At 39.8% G+C, this 17,426-nt stretch overlaps 1 protein-coding gene across 1 annotated transcript; it reads left to right on the forward strand.

Moving 5' to 3' along the window:
* Positions 1-152: 152 nt before the first annotated feature.
* Positions 153-15,717, forward strand: LOC131949004 (uncharacterized). Its single transcript, XM_059310754.1, has 24 exons — positions 153-344; positions 608-751; positions 1,264-1,398; positions 1,656-1,790; positions 1,964-2,101; positions 2,522-2,615; positions 2,932-3,038; positions 3,914-4,065; positions 4,356-4,443; positions 4,929-5,005; positions 6,204-6,240; positions 6,912-7,000; positions 7,308-7,427; positions 7,861-8,006; positions 8,540-8,675; positions 9,121-9,267; positions 10,041-10,434; positions 10,816-10,883; positions 11,051-11,185; positions 11,277-11,420; positions 11,752-11,882; positions 12,562-12,697; positions 14,092-14,265; positions 14,548-15,717. The coding sequence occupies exons 1-24, from the start codon at positions 182-184 to the stop codon at positions 14,575-14,577; spliced, it is 3,120 nt and encodes a 1,039-aa protein (XP_059166737.1). The 5' UTR covers positions 153-181; the 3' UTR covers positions 14,578-15,717.
* Positions 15,718-17,426: the final 1,709 nt, after the last annotated feature.

A 17,426-nucleotide genomic window follows, 5' to 3' on the forward strand; every position in this document is an offset into this window, starting at 1 on the left:
GTTGAATTGTGTTGTTGTAGCTCAAAGTCCTGTTGATGTGCTACGGCTGAACTGTGGGGGTTGTAAGTTAGCTATAGGAGCAGTGTAGACAAGGTATCAGTAAAACAAACCACGATAAAATTAATGTCATTTTTTTCACCTTATAGCACACGCGGAGCGGCTAGATAAGTTTTCGCTCTCGATGTTTACCAAAGAAAATCAGGCGATATTTAACTACACAGAGACTAGACAAGGATCTGCACCATCCTACACTGTATTGACCCCCGGGATTACACCTGTATCGTCCGCTAAAATCACGGCCTCTGGGAAAATTTTAACACTGTGTGAGGTAGAAGTGTTTGGAGGTTTGTGGATGGGTTGGACCCCATATCTTAAACTTTCATGTTATTAAAACCGTTATTAAAGCTAGCAACCTACTGGGTGAGCTTCAAACCTTTAATGTAATTAAAACCTCTTAAAAATTAAAATCTAAAACCTTCTGTTAAAACCATAAGTAACCATTCAAATAAGCCCAGTAAACTCATGAACACAACGTTAAGCAAATTAGGTTTTGTTAAAGTTTTCATTCAAACTTGATAATAAACAAAACATGAACCATTTGTACCAGATTCGGTGTGTCAACACGGACGGTTTGGTCGAGAGTGTGAACACACCTGCAACTGTGCCAACCAATCAGAAACCTGCTTTGTCAGTACCGGCGGATGTCCTTCTGGTTGTGCGGAAGGGTTTGTGGGTGAGAGGTGTGACGTAGGTGAGTTCTACATTTAATTAGCAATTATTTTGTAGAATGTGTAGGGCATACAAATATGACAACATAGAAACCTAGTGTCAGCCTGAGCTTTTGTGTTTAGGCTCAGCTGATCTACATAACAGAAATTAAGTAAATGTAACCCATATAACAGCAGAGGATAAGGTAAACTTAACCTATTTGCAACTAATGGAGACAGGAGTATAGGTGCGATATATATGAATCACTGAACGTGATATATTCAATCAACACGTGTATAGGGTGAGTACAGCTCACAAATTAGTAAAAGAGAGGATGTCTGGAAATAGAAGGTAACTCACCAAAACACAACGCATCTTGCTGAACACAACGCATCTTGCTGCGACAATTTTAACGACACGAGACCACTCTAATGAAGAATCTAACACTGTATTTAAACGTCTGACAGTATAAGTCAACTTACCAAAACAGAACGTATGTAATTGAGACAGACCACCCTAATGCAGACTCAACACTGTATTTAACTACATTTACAGCATGTGCTGACAGATTCTATGGCCCTCAGTGCAAGAACAGCTGCAGTGATTTATGTCTGGACAACAAGTGTCATCATGTCAATGGCAGCTGTCATGCATGTCATGTTGGCAAGCAAGGGGACGCCTGTAACCGCAGTAAGGATCCTGTTAACAAATCTTACACTCCTGACAGCGTTGTCTGTATATAAAGACACATCACATCATCACATAAAGCACAACTAGCTAACAGTTATATCCCAATGCTATGTTGTTTTTATTTACACTGAATATACTTGAAATAAAGTAGCATTCAATTAGTATCCGATCCCTAATGATAAACTGGTTTGGACTATGTTGTATCGTAGACCCCTAGAGGAAGGTCATGCTGACCAGGTACCTGTTTGACCTTTCAGATTGTGATGATTCTTTCTACGGCGTGAACTGTGCCCAGAGATGTACTGAGGCATGCAAGAACCGGCTGTGTGACACCATCAGTGGACACTGTAGGGACTGTCCTGCGGGGAGGCATGGGGACCTTTGTCAACATGGTCAGCAAGATATATATATGTATATATATATATAAATATATATATATATATATATATATATATATATATATATATATATATATATATATATATATATATATATATATATATATACATATAAATATAAATATCGTTCTTCTGTTAACTGATCTAGTTTCTTGTGATCTGAACAGAATGTGATGAAGGTACATACGGCGACAACTGCAGCCAAAACTGTAGCTCTAGATGCCGACACGGACACTGTGACCACACCAACGGGACCTGTCTCAGCGGGTGCTTGTCTGGGTTTCAGGGAGACTTTTGTGACCGGGGTACTGGACCTAAGTTTGTTTTAATTAGCGTTCATTAAGCTGATTGGAATATGGCTACTAGAACAATTACTTAACGGACACAATTAAAATGATGACATGGTGTTTCAGCCAGCACTAAGTGAACACCATACTTTCAGAGTAATTCAATACAACACGATTGAACTGATCACGTAAAATAATTAAACAAATACGGGTTTCGAGCTTTGTTAATTTGTTTATTTAAAAATAATTGCTTCATACTTTGCTATTTTTCTGCTTCATACTTCACCCATAGTACTGTTTTATAATTTACCACTGTTCTGCATCAAACTTTACCATACATCTGCTTCATACTTTACAATTGTTCTGCTTTATACTTTACCATTGTTATGGGAAAAGTTGTGATAACTGAATGTTTTTTTTTTAAAAATCTATTTTCAGCTGTATCCGCTGATCCGTTCATAATGCTGTTAATATTTGGTGGCTCAATCAGCGGCTTAATCCTAATCCTAACAGTATCGTTAATCACCTGCTGGTAACTCATTTTTCAATATTCCCTCTCGTGGTTTCATCCTAATCCTTACAGCTACAGTCATAACCCGCTAGATACTAAACCTTCTAGACTTTGTGTGTGTGTGTGTGTTTGTGTGTGTGTGTGTGTTTGTGTGTGTGTGAGTGTGTGTGTGTGTGTGTGAGTATGTGTGTGAGTATGTGTGCGTGTGTGTTTTACAAACGATACAAGCCACTGGTCAAACTTGATAAAGGTTTGAACAACAAATTCCATGCACCCCTCGAGCCGTACAATGGTGTAAACGTCAACTTTTATATCATGTTCTTGTCTTGTACGCTAGGAGGTGCAGGAGAATGAGACAGACGAAGAAAGACAAGTCTCTACTACAGGACATGGAACTAACTGATCTCAATGTCTCCATGAGACACAAGACCAAACACGTTCGAGGTAAACTTTTGTTACATATTGTATTATGTAAATGTTTGTTACTGTTGTTAAAGGTAAACTTTTGTTACAGTTTGGTGGTAAACATTTGTTACACATTGTCATAGGTAAATGTTTGTAGCAACTGTTCGAGGTAAACATTTGTTACACATAATTGTCATAGGTAAATGTTTGTAGCAACTGTTAGAGGTAAACATTTGAAACTTATCTCGTCTAACTCACCTTGCCATCCTTACCGTACGACTAATTCTAACCGGAGCCCAACCAACAGCTGCACCGTTCTGTTACTATCCTCTACGATCTAAAAAGGACCTGACACAGGCATTGAATTTCATAATTATAACAGAAAACGGTGTCTTTTACTTTCAAAGTTTTTTACAATATTAAGTTATGTGGTCTCTTATTTGTCGTTGTTCCACTGCGTGGGCACACATCTTTCAATCCTTTAGGCTCTACATTCAACGGAGGGATTTTGGTGCCTGAATCACTACTTTCCACCCAGGCTTATTATCTGTTTTTCGCCACGTCTGGTGTAGGTCAATCTCCACGTCAAAAAGCCGTCTTAGTCTAGACCCGTCTTGTGGTATTTTACGTTTGTGTTACGCTATGGACAGGGGTCTGAGTGTTATTTCTAAAACTTTGAATCATTTCCTTGGAGGTGAATTCAAGAGGCCCACAAAACTCATTGTTTTGTCACAATGTAGTATATCGAAAAAGATTTTAGGTGACTATTTTCAACCAATAGCTGTTTCACTTATTGCTACTAATTCCGTTTCCTTAAACAACATATACAGATATATTTTGTAAAGAACTAACTAATATGAGAGTATTAAAATGAATATTTAGCAGTGCCAACCGTTTGTGTCTACCTAATTTAGTGTTACCAGAAAAATCGTCTAAAGATTCCAGCCAAAGTGCCTTGGACCACGCTAACAGTGCCATACAGTATGGTGCAACAGCAATACACATGGACAGCTTCAACAGCTACATGCTGACTCACAATAAGGACTTTTTGGTCACACAATTTGAGGTAATGTCGCCTTTCACTCAATGTAAGGTAATGTCGTCTTTCTCACAATTTGAGGTAATGTCGCCTTTCTCACAATTTGAGGTAATGTCATTTATCTCACAAAATCAGAACGCTAAAGCGCTGGTTCGAATACACGCTGGTTCTCTGTTAAATAATGCAGAAAAATAACATTTCCACAAATCTTCGTCTTCATTTTGTGAGCCAAATAAAGTTTTTGAGAAGGCCTATCTCCCCCCCCCCCCCACCTAATATACCCCTCTGGTTTCGAACCCTGACCTTGTTTGTTCCAGAACATCCCACAGAACGTGACGGCCACGACAAATGTTGGACTGAGCAGTGAGAACAGGGGCAAGAACTTCACGAGAAACATCTGTGCTTGTGAGTACTGTCATTAGATGACATGTTGACATTTCTCAAGATGACATCTGGACATTTCTCAAGATGCCATATAGAGATTTTAAGGGGCTGTATTTTATTAAATGACATAATGACATTAGCTTAGAGTCTTTTTTAACGACATTTTGAAGTTTTCATGAGGACATTTTCGTTACAAAATATGTTTACGTATATTTTACACTGGAGAGTTGTTAGTTTTACGTCCTCCCCCACTCTATCTATACATGGGAATACTTATGTGTGCCTGTGTGTGTATGTGTGTGTGTGTATGTGATTGTATGTGTTTAGAAATTCAGCCATATAAAACACAGAATTAACCATGACACTAACCATGCCTTTAACCAAACACGCGGTGTGTTAACTCTAACCAATTCCTAACTTTAACCAAACACGCGGTGTGTTAACTCTAACCAATTCCTAACTTTAACCAAACACGCGGTGTGTTAACTCTAACCAATTCCTAACAGACGACCACTCCCGTGTTAAACTCAAGACCAAAAATGACAAGAAAAAATCTGATTACATCAACGCTTCTTACATACAGGTAAGCGTTTTTTTTTGTTTGAATGTAAGCAATAATGACCTACCTAAACTCTACTGACCTACAAATATTTGAGAACAACATATTGTAATATTTATCGCGAGAACAATTCGTTTTACTGCGCTAAAGTACGTGTCCACAGATAATTAAAACATTAAATACGGCAACAAATTGGTAGGATTGCAGACTGGACACCTGCAATTCGAAAGTCGCTAGTTAGGACCTCAGGCCAACAAGAAAGTAATGCCCGACTGTCAATCAGATATTCCCGTGGGGGTCAGGGCTATGACAGCACACCCAGGAATATGTCCTGACATAACGGGTAGACACGGAATAAAAATAAGTTAATAAAAAGTCTAGTGACAATTTAAGCGCAATTTCCTTATGTTATCTAAAAATAGATATAATGCTGGGGTGCATTCAAGCTAGGAGAACGATCGGTTTGTAGGTGTTTATGTAATTTAAAAAAATTGTTAGTAACCGAACGAAAGAATATTTTTGAAAACTTTCTTCAGCAATATTGTTCTAAATTATGGCAGGAATCGATTGGTAAATGTTTCAAGTCGCTAAGTGGTCTGGTTGCCAAGATATGGGCCAAAAACTGCATTTTTTCGAGTTTTTTTGGCTTTTCTGGGAAATCCAGGAAGGAATTCCGGGAATTTTTTGACCCACAATCATCCTCGGAACTTGCTTAACATATTTGCTTTTGGAACTAGTCCTCGATATAGCTTCGTTGAGGAGGAGATACCACTTAAAGCTGCGGACACACATCCATCCATTCATACATCCAGAAATGACGAGTTAATAATCGCAATTGTTCGTATGGAAATTGCGCTAAAAATCATGTTGGAAAAAAAACGACATTGATGGACATTACAGCTTAGGACACACAAGACATGATTTAATTATTGTTTTATTGTTGCCTGTTTTGTTTCAAGCGTAATGACTTTATCAGATATTAGAGTAACTGTATCAGGTAATATAGTGACTTTATCAGATATTATAGTGATTATATCAAATATTATAGTGACTTTATCAGATATTGTTATTATCACTTTTTAAAACTTTTTTCGCTTAACTTCACATACAATATTTGGTATATCAGAAGCTAAATATCTCGGAAAAAAGACAATTAGTTACGGTGTATTTTTAGACAAAAATTGTAAACGGTTGCAGTAGTAATGTTCCTGTTTTGTTTTAGAGTTCATCGAACAAATCAATCTACATCGCCTCTCAAGGTAATCCAAATTTTATTTTAATCAAAAGCATGAAGCATGACTAGTCTGTAGTTTAATGCGATTTAATTTACCTAATTTAATAAATAACTACAGCATGTACCGAACTTTCCTTTTCCATTGATAACATCATCTGTACCCTGATATATGGGCAACATCTGTCTGTGATGTACATTCAGGGGCGTAGCGAGGGGGGGGGCGGGGGGTGCGGACCGCACCGGGTGACACCATTTAGGGGGGTGACACCAAGGCAAAAAATAGCAAAATATATAGAGAAAAACTCGAGGGGGGGGGGTGCAAATCGAAAGTTTGAGGGGGGGGGGGTGCAAATCGAAAACTTGAGGGGGGTGCAAATCGAAAGTTTGAGGGGGGGGGGGGTGAAAATCGAAAATTTGAAAGTTTGTCCCTGGGAAGGGTATCTATGCCTCTGGGGGGGGGGGGGGGGGGTGACACCATTAAGTGCCGCACCGGGTGACACCCAACCTCGCTACGCCACTGTGTACATTGCTTATAGTTCCAGTAATAAATTGTTTAATACAAGTTAGATGAACATTGTATGTAGTCCCAGTATTAAATCGTTTAATACAAGTTAGATGTACATTGTTTATAGTCCCAGTATTAAATCGTTCAATACAAGTTAGAAGGACAATCATAAGAGTTGTTTCCCCTCACAGCCCCCACCAAAACCAGCGTCATAGAGTTTGTACGGATGTTGTGGGAACAGAAGGTGGAGAAGGTTGTCATGTTGGTCTCTGAGCATCACGTGAGTACTGGCTGATGTCATTCAGGTGACGTCAGTTTTCATGGGCGGGGACATGCTGTCGATGACTGTCAAGTGGTTTTGATTGCGCTTAATTCTATCACAAAACGTTTGATTTCTCGACATTTGACATTAGAAGACGATAATACCTAAACCTAATTTAGATGGGGAATAGTTTTGATTAAAAGAAACGAAGAATCGCTAAATTTACGTGAAATTGCGTTTCTGATATTTCTAAACATGTATAATATGTTGAGTGATGCTGTATTGAATGGTATGACGTCATGCTAATTACCTGTGATGACCTCAGGAAAAATTAGAGAAGTACTGGCGTGATGACGGGGACATTGTGTTTGGTGACGTCAGAGTCAGGCTAGCCAGTAGCCAGGTCTTTGCTGACTTTACTGTCCGTAGGCTGGAGCTTAATAAGGTAAGTAATGGAGTTTAATGGGAGCTTAATAAGGTAGGCAATGGAGCTTAGTGGGAGCTTAATAAGGTAGGAAATGGAGTTTAGTGGGAGCTTAATCGGTAGGCAATGGAGTTTAGTATTAGCTTATTAGGAGCTTAATAAGGTAGGCAATGGAGCTTAGCGGGACCTTAATAAGGTAGGAAATGGAGTTTAGTGGGAGCTTAATAAGATAGCCAATGGAGTTTAGTGGAAGCTTAATAAGGTAGGCGATGAGGTCAATTGGGAGCTTAATAAGGTAGGCAATGGACTTTAGTGAACTTAGGCTGAAGCTTAATAAGGTAGGCAATAGAGTTTAGTGGGAGCTTAATAATTAGGATAATTAGATCTTTTTAAAGCATTAAAAATTTATACCTACGTGTCTTGTATTTTTAACGCGCATGCATCAACGACACAGAGAGAGAAGCCGCTTCACATTGTCCTACAATATCACTACACCGCCTGGCCGGATAAAGGAATCCCGCCATCTTTGTGGAGTCTGGTCGATTTCCAGCAGAGAGTGACGTCATATCCGTCATGTAGGCCAACCCTGGTTCACTGCAGGTGAGTTGAGTCAAACAAAATATTTCCCACTAAACAGTGGCGTAGCTAGGGTTCCTTCTATCTCCTGCTGACCTGCTTGGGTGCGTTAACCAAGTGACCACCGCATGCATGAAACGTCCTCTAGAAAACTCGTTGAATTCAGACTACTTTTATAAAAAAAAATGATAAAAGAATAAAGTAATATATATCCTTATTCCACTTTCCTTCTCTTGTGCCAATAAGCTTACAGAGCAGGTTATTTAATACTGGAATTGGAATATGGGGATGGAGTTGAGACATTTGTTAGTAAACTCAGCTGGTTTAAAACTGAAAATTATTGGACTACACAGATTTTGGGAGATTAACGCAAATAATCTAAGAGATTATGAAAAAATGTTTTAAAATAATCTTCTCGCAAAATGATAAATCGCTACATCTTAATGAGTATTTATTCAACATGGTTATAAACGAAAATCTTAAAGTCATGTTAAGAGAGTTTAGATTAAAGTAGATAAAAAACCACAATGTATGTTTGTTCTTTGGTTTCTTTATAGTGGGGGCGTGGCCAACACAGGGACGTTTATCGCCCTTGAACTGATCCTACACGACATTAAGTCCACTGGCTACATGGACTTCTTCAACACAATATGGCGGCTACGTCAGGACCGGATGCACATGGTACAAACTGCGGTGAGTCTATAACGACAGATCTGACGAGAAGAGATATCACCCTTTCATTTTGTCGCCGTATTTAAAAAAAAAATCTTTATGGGTAATAAATTACAGTATTACATCAACGCTAGCTGGCAGGAGAGGAAAGGTAAGATATTCACATAAAAATAATTGTGGACTTGAGGTTCAATCTAAACTTCAAAGTTCACCACGCTAGGATCAAATTGTTGACCCATAAAATACAAATGATTAATTTAGAAGATAAAGCACCACGAGCTATTGACCACGTGAGGTCTGGGTAATGACAAGCACTTACAATACACATTTACGTACATCTTCTTCCATAAGGTTCTACAGATAAACACACTAACCCATACCCTAACAGATAAACACACTAACCCTAACAGATACACACACTAACCCTAACAGATACACACACTAACCCTAACCCCACTTACCACAGGAGCAGTACATCTTCCTCCATAAGGTGGTACAGGTGGCCGTGTTGTGTGCCGGTACAAATGTCCAGACAGAAGATGTCCAAGACAGGACATCAAGAATGGACATGAGGACATTCTCAGGACTGACCTACGCCGAGAAGGAGTTTACGGTAAACATTCCAATTTCAAGTTCTAATGAAAATATTTAATTTGAAAGCTATTTCAATCACAAAATAAAAATAAAATACCCTTCTAAACCAGAAGGTGGGGGATGGGGGGGGGGGGGACGAGGGACGGATGGGTTGGGCAGACGAGTTTGATAGCCAACCTCCAAAGTCCTTAGTTCGGTCCTCGGACAGATGAGATCGATAGCTGAGACGACAACTTATCTTTGGAGAGACAACTCCACCATCAAACAACTATTGCCCTGCATCTTGTTCTTGGTTAGACAATGGCTGTGGTAGCAAATACAAAAAGAAAAGCAGGCTGAAGTCGGAGTCAATGGTGGAAATGGCGCTTAACAAGTTGCCACGTAATTGTTGAGGAGGAAATCTTCGGCATTATATAATTCAGAACGAAGAAGAAGGAAAACTAGACGGCCCGGGAGAGTGTGGGGTGAAGTAGAGTCCAAATGTGTTTCTAGCCTCGGTGTATGAAAGGATACTGTGGACAGCACCAGTCTCAGTCACCCGGACTGGAGTCAAGCACTTTTTATTTCTAGTATCGGTCTTCATTAAACATATACGTCAAGGCTTCACAACGACCAGTACACAACTATATGGCACACTGTTAGAACCGAATTTTAAAACTCCACTTTTGTATTAGAATATAATCACGCTAGGTACGGGAATAAAACTAAATATTTTTAGTTACGGTTCTAAAATATCGCTGGTGATTATCTACACAGGCGGTGTGTAACTGTATCATAGATTTTGTTCCACAGGCGGTGTGTAACTGTATCATAGACGGCAGCAACTACCTGAAAGGCAACAGAAAAAGTCGGATCAGCCGTTACCTGCATCAGCTGGTGGATGAGACAAGTTTACACGGCAGGTCTTACACCCAGGCACAAGGTAATCAGTTTACACCCAGGCACAAGGTAATCTGTTTACACGGCAGGCTTTACACTCAGGCACCAGGTAACCAGTTTACACCCAGGCACAAGGTAATCAGTTTACACGGCAGGCTTTACACTCAGGCACCAGGTAACCAGTTTACACCCAGGCACAAGGTAATCAGTTTACACGGCAGGCTTTACACTCAGGCACCAGGTAACCAGTTTACACCCAGGCACAAGGTAATCAGTTTACACGGCAGGCTTTACACTCAGGCACCAGGTAACCAGTTTACACAGGAGGGCTTGCACTCAAGGTAACCAGTTTACACTCAGGCACCATGTAATCAGTTTACACCCTGGCACCAGGTAACCAGTTTATATAAGCTGTTTACCAAATTTACCTGTAAAATAAAGTGAACTGCATGCATGACTACGTTGTCACAGTTAAGCTCGTTTGTTTCTTACAACACAAATAAAACAAAATATTCAAATTAGATTCAATAGACAAAAACCGTGAAAAACGATTTTAATATTTACCTATACTGAAAGCGTAAACATAATATTTCACTATAAATATTTCAATATTCATACTACAAAGAAATGGTTTATACAATACTATATTTTTTTTTTACTTCTAATGAATAAACCTTCAATTTGGCAGGGTATAAAGTAAATTTGTCTGGCCAATACCGAAAAAGTGCAGATAACAAGAGCGTGATTCTACTTCCGGTAAGAAGAGTCGTGTTGTCAGGGATAAAGTGGGTTGAGGGGGATGTGGGGTGTGAACAGCGGATGAATGGAATTCGTTATCAGAGTATGCCTACGTCACACATATGGGTGTGAATAAAATTAAACCATTCCCGTGGTCAATGATACAAATATTAACTTTTGAACAGAGCTTAACCAAACCAAATCAGCATATGTTAACACCTTTACCTGTGGACACACCTGTGACAAACTTCTGGACGCTGGTGCTACAGCATCGGATCACGGTCATCATAGCGTTCGAACCTCGAGACTCGGACAAACAGGTGACGTCACCTTCTTGTAACTATGGAAACACAATGTTGTCTGGTAAATTACATTGTAAAATACTTATATTTGATTGACTGTGTTAATTAGGTGGTCAGTCACTATCTGCCGGCCAGCAAGAACGAGGTCATCCACTGCGACCAAATGGACGTGGAGGCAGGAACGATAACCACAGGTCCCTACTGGCAGGAACACAAACTGACCATCACATTACGTCACAAGAAAAAAACAAAGGTCTGATCACTGTGTCCATGTCTGATTATAAATATAGTGTCAATGTTATATTTTATGCACTAAAACATTCTCGAGATTTAGAAAATAAAGGTCTGATCATTCTGTTAATGGGGAACTGAGTGGCACAGCGATAGAGAGCTAGACTGCTAACCTGAAAGTTAGAATCCGGGTTCAAGTCAGTTGACCAAGCTTTGATGGGTACTCACGTTAAGGAAAGTAAAGACGACTGGGCATAGTGCTGACCACAATATCCCTTCATATGCCGAGGTCACACAAACAGGTTAACTCTCACGAAACGTCTTTTAAATAAACGTAGTCTTTCTCTCACCAGGCATATGACAAGTACCACGTGACCCACTACAAATACACAGACGACATCTTCAACCCTGAGAGTGTTCTGGCATTCATTGAACGCGTGAGGCTGGGTTCGGATCAACATGAGAAGATCATGTTCACTGGTCTGTGAGTAGATGTTAAGAAAAACATTGTCTTGAATTAACTTCTCTCTGTTCCTACTTTAGTTCTTTCGTGTTCTTCTTCGTTCTAAATTCTAGTGTTGGAAAAGTTTCCCCTCCAACACAATTAAGTGTATGCGCCATATAGGCCGTTGACTCCGATTTCAGCCTGCTTTTCTTTTGGGATTTCCTTCCATAGCCTTCGTCCACCTACAACAGTTGTTTAATTTTGGAGTTGTCTCTTCCAGAAGAGTTGCTGTACCCAGCTATCAAGCCTCATCTGCCCAAGGGTTCGAACTCGAGACTTCGGTTTAGCAACCATGAGCTTTACCGACTCGACCACTCCGACCCTGATCTTTCATCGTTTTAAGACAATGTTTTACAAAGCCTGGGTAGAACAAAAAAGTTTCAATGTTTTCCTCTGTAGACATCATAGTCTGATCAGGTACTTGAATGTTTCCCTCTGTAGACATCATAGTCTGATCAGGTACTTGAATGTTTCCCTCTGTAGACATCATAGTCTGATCAGGTACTTGAATGTTTCCCTCTGTAGACATCATAGTCTGATCAGGTACTTGAATGTTTCCCTCTGTAGACATCATAGTCTGATCAGGTACTTGAATGTTTCCCTCTGTAGACATCATAGTTAGATCGGTTACTTGAATGTTTCCCTCTGTGACTTCCAGGAGCGGAGCAGAAGAGAGCGGCCTGTTGTATGTGCTGACCTCCTTACTGGACCGGCTGGACAACGACAACTGTATCAACATCCCCCTGCTGGTTGGTGCCGTCAAGTCGTGTCATCTACAGGTCATTCCCACGCTGGTAAGGTCTTTATCTAGGTCAGCAGGTCATTCCCACGCTGGTAAGGTCTTTATCCAGGTCAGTAGGTCATTCCCACGCTGGTAAGGTCTTTCTCTAGGTCAGTAGGTCATTCCCACGCTCGTAAGGTCTTTATCTAGGTCAGTAGGTCATTCCCACGCTGGTAAGGTCTTTCTCTAGGTCAGAAGGTCATTCCCACGCTGGTAAGGTCTTTCTCTAGGTCAACAGGTCATTCCCACGCTCGTAAGGTCTTTCTTTAGGTCAACAGGTCATTCCCACGCTGGTAAGGTCTTTATCTAGGTCAGTAGGTCATTCCCACACTGGTAAGGTCTTTCTCTAGGTCAACAGGTCATTCCCACACTGGTAAGGTCTTTATCTAGGTCAGCAGGTCATTCCCACACTGGTAAGGTCTTTATCTAGGTCTAGGTCAGCAGGTCATTCCCACGATGGTAAGGTCTTTCTCTAGGTCAACAGGTCATTCCCACGCTGGTAAGGTATTTATCTAGGTCAGCAGGTCATTTCCACGCTGGTAAGGTCTTTATCTAGGTCAGCAGGTCATTCCCACGCTGGTAAGGTCTTTCTCTAGCTCAACTAGTCACATTGGCAAGGTCTTTTGTTTGGCCAGTATTCTAAAGTCATAATAAAAAATAAAATCTTTCTCTAGTTCAATATTCTAGCCTCAAATAAACATTGATAAGGTCTTTTTCTAGGTCATACCTGAGCAGGTATTTTTATCTAGGTCTGCAGATTATACTCAATCTAATGAGGTCTTTATCTAAGTCAGTTATTTAAAGTTATATCCAAGTTGGTAAGGTCTTCTTTTCGGCTACATTTTAAGGTAGTGAGGTCTTTTTCTAGACCAACAGGTCATATTTCTTCCAACTGCAGCTAAACGTTTTGGAAGCGGTACCTTTTAATTAAGGTCATAACCATGGCTGTGAGGTCTTTCGTCAGGTTAACCCCAACCTTTTTAGGTCATAACCAGCTTAGGTCATAACCAAACTGCTCTCCATTTTTATGATAGTCAATATAATCAGTGGCGTAGGCAGAGGGGGGGTTAGGGGGGGTCATAACCCCCCCCCCCATAGACCCCTCGGTATAGATATATAAAGTATGAAGGGGGTGTAAATCGAAAGTTTGAGGGGGGGGGGTGCAAATCGAAAGTTTGAGTGGGGGGTGCAAATCGAAAGTTTGAGGGGGGGGGGATGCAAATCGAAAGTTTGAGGGGGGGGGGGGTGCAAATCGAAAGTTTGAGGGGGGGGGGATGCAAATCGAAAGTTTGTCCCCGGGTAAAAATTGGAACCCCCCCCCCCCCCCCCCCCCCTTGAGACGATCCTGGCTACGCCACTGAATATAATATTAAAACATACCAGTATAGTTCTATGTCTTTTTTCTAGGACTACTACAAAGTACTGTACAAGGTGGTCAACTTGTATGTTGAGAGCCTGTTGTCCAGCAGTGGACAGTCGTGTCGACCAGTGAGTGCCTACATTCAGATGACGTCACCCGTGTGGAACTTGAGACCGCCAGAGACAGAAAATATTTACGCCAACACGGAACCTGTGTACATGGTAAAATATTCTCGGCATTCATAGAAAATATTTACGCCAACACGGAACCTGTGTACATGGTAAAATATTCTCGGCATTCACTGTATGAGTTATGTTTGGTGGAGTGATTGCTATTTACGCCAACACGGAACCTGTGTACATGGTAAAATATTCTCGGCATTCACTGTATGAGTTTTGTTTGGTAGAGTGGCTTCAATGAGGCTAATTTTTAAGTTGAACAATACATCTAACATTATATGACTTAAGATTGTATTGAAAAAACTTTACAATTTCTTTTTATAGACTGCTGGGTGTCCTGTGGTGCGAATTTGAGAACTGGTGAAGAACTTTTCATGCCATTCAGTGTTGGATTTATAAGAGGGCCATCCAGTGTTGGATTTATAAGAGGACTACCCAATGTTGGATTTATAAGAGGGCCATCCAATGTTTGATTTATAAGAGGGCCATCCAGTGGTTGATTTATAAGAGGGCCATCCAGTGTTGGATTTATAAGAGGGCCATCCAGTAGTTGATTTACAAAAGGGACATTCATTATTGGATGTGAAAGAGGACATTTGTGGATCGTCATCAAACTTATTGGCGGCCATCCTATGGTAGAGACAACCGGGGCCATCCTGTGTTGCGTATACTTGGGGCCACCCGTGTTTGTTTAATGTGCTCGGGGCCATTCCGTTTTACATTTACTTGGCGCTATCCCTTGTTGCGAGTACTCGCATTAAGAAATATATAGGAATACAGGAGTAGCCTAGGTAGTGCACTAAACTAGGAGCTAAACTAGGAGCCAGCAGAAGTGTCACATACCTATGTTCCAGTTACCGTACCATGATGAATACACTCTGAACTCTTCCATTTTGAATAGAGGGTAGCGTGTTCGAGTCGGTAAAGCTCATGGTTGCTAAACCGATGTCTCGAGTTCGAACCTTCGGGCAGATGAGGCTTAATAACTTGGGACAGCCACTCTTCTAGAAGAGACAAATCCAAAATCAAACAACTGCTGCCTTGTAGTTTGTTCTTGGTTGGACAAGGGCTATGGAAGCAAAGCCAAAAAGAAAAGCAGGCTCAAATTGGAGTCAACGGCCTTTAAGATGCATAGATCAGTTGACAGGTAATACTTAATTGTGTTGGAGGGAATCCCTTCCTATACTTAAAGTAAGTACAAAGAAGAAGAAGATTGAATCACGACTGTCAAATGTTCCAATGTGTTCGTTTTTAGCAAGTTTTGTTTTCTTACAAATTTCTGTTTTTTAATTTTTTGAATTAAGAAAAGTACATTTTCATGAGTGGCTGGACAGCACAAAATTGCCGACTCTCAAAGTTAAACCTGTGTGCTGAATCCTCTGGTACAAGATACTTGTGGTAAAGATACCCAGTCATTAGTTGTCTCAAGACTGCAGATATTTTTGTTCGATTGTAATGTAACTGATACATTTATTATTTCAATATGATGATGAATTGAACTTTTTGTCATACTTGTAAAATAAAATAAATTAAAATGCCCTTTGTTTTTTATTACTTAAATTACAAAGCTCTAAAAACTAAATATAACTGAATATTTAAGTAAGTTAGTTCTAATAAAAAAAAGCAAAATTAATCATAACTTAGAAAACAATTTAATCAATTAAAGAAATACATGTCCCTGTTGAACGTATGTTCCCTGACAGTTTGAACGTATGTTCCCTGACAGTTTGAACGTATGTTCCCTGACAGTTTGAACGAATGTTCCCTGACAGTGCAATCTTTAGGGATACTTGAACTAGAGGCGTTAGGGACATCAGCTGTGTGCTATCACCCGACACGGTAATCAAGTACAACACACTCAAGCTATATATCTGGAGCTAGTGATCGCAATCATAATTAAACATATACATAGATCTAGCACATATAAATATAAATCATGCTAACTAGACTGATTTGTAAAGTTCCATTTTCGAACCAGACGGTCCATGAAATAGACTTCACCTTTTCTATAGCATCGGTAAATGAAGGGGTAGCATTGTCAGCACTATGCCAAGCCGCCTTTACTTTCCTTAACGTGGGTCAGGTACTCATTAGAGCTGGTTAGACTCAGTGACGTTATACTGACTTGAACCTGGATTCGAACTCGATACTTTCGGGTTAGCAGTCTAGCGCTCTATCCAGAGGCCGCGGAGAAAGGGAATGAATTTGTAAAGTTTCATCTACAAGACACCTAAAACACCTGTGTTTGAATAAGGAAATTGAAAAATTATACATTCACACACATATAAACTCACACATACACACGAACACACACACACGAACACACACATGCATGTATCTAAGTTCCCTCAAAGATGAGCTTTCACTTTCTGTGAGTTCAAGGATCATAATCAAAGTAATTATATCATCAAGTTGGCTACACTTCAGCTTAAAACAGTTTGGTGAGTCATTAGTATCGTTTCCTACATGCTACCCACAGACCGAAACTCATTCAAACACAACAGAGTGGTATTGAAGTGTTCCACATCTGTTTTTTTATTTGGTTCGTTTCAGATGTAAAGGGTTAAAGTCTCAAGGATGTTTTAGATAGTAATGTAAAGATGAATTGTCGGTTGTTTATATTTAAAATCGTGCAACATCATCACGGGTAGCTGGAGTTATGAAATCAATTTTAGCGTGTATTTGGATGTATTAGGTCAAGTTTTAGCGAGTATTTGGATGTCTTTAGTCAAGTTTTAGCGTGTATTTGGGTATTAAGTCAATTTTTAGCGTGTGTATTTGGATTTATTAGGTCAAGTTTTAGCGTGTATTTGGATGTATTAAGTCAAGTTTTAGCGTGTATTTGGGTATTAAGTCAATTTTTAGCGTGTGTATTTGGATTTATTAGGTCAAGTTTTAGCGTGTATTTGGATGTATTAAGTCAAGTTTTAGCGTGTATTTGGGTATTAAGTCAAGTTTTAGCGTGTATTTGGGTATTAAGTCAATTTTAGCGTGTGTATTTGGATGTATTAGGTCAAGTTTTAGCGTGTATTTAGATGTATTAAGTCAAGTTTTAGCGTGTATTTGGATGTATTAAGTCAAGTTTTAGCGTGTATTTGGATGTATTAGGTCAAATTTTAGCGTGTGTATTTGGATGTATTAGGTCAAGTTTTAGCGTGTATTTAGATGTATTAAGTCAAGTTTTAGCGTGTATTTGGATGTAT

This window comes from Physella acuta, unplaced genomic scaffold (genome assembly GCF_028476545.2).
Source record: "Physella acuta isolate Inbredline_101_S28 unplaced genomic scaffold, ASM2847654v3 ptg000669l, whole genome shotgun sequence".
Taxonomy (NCBI): domain Eukaryota; kingdom Metazoa; phylum Mollusca; class Gastropoda; family Physidae; genus Physella; species Physella acuta.

Bases quoted from the DNA above. Each gene is read 5' to 3' on its own strand.
- LOC131949004 (XM_059310754.1), top strand. From the start codon at position 182: ATGTTTACCAAAGAAAATCAGGCGATATTTAACTACACAGAGACTAGA. The intron at 3,039-3,913 runs GTAAACTTTTGT...TACCTAATTTAG, and splicing joins CAAGACCAAACACGTTCGAG to TGTTACCAGAAAAATCGTCT. The intron at 10,435-10,815 runs GTAACCAGTTTA...TCAATTTGGCAG, and splicing joins GCTTTACACTCAGGCACCAG to GGTATAAAGTAAATTTGTCT.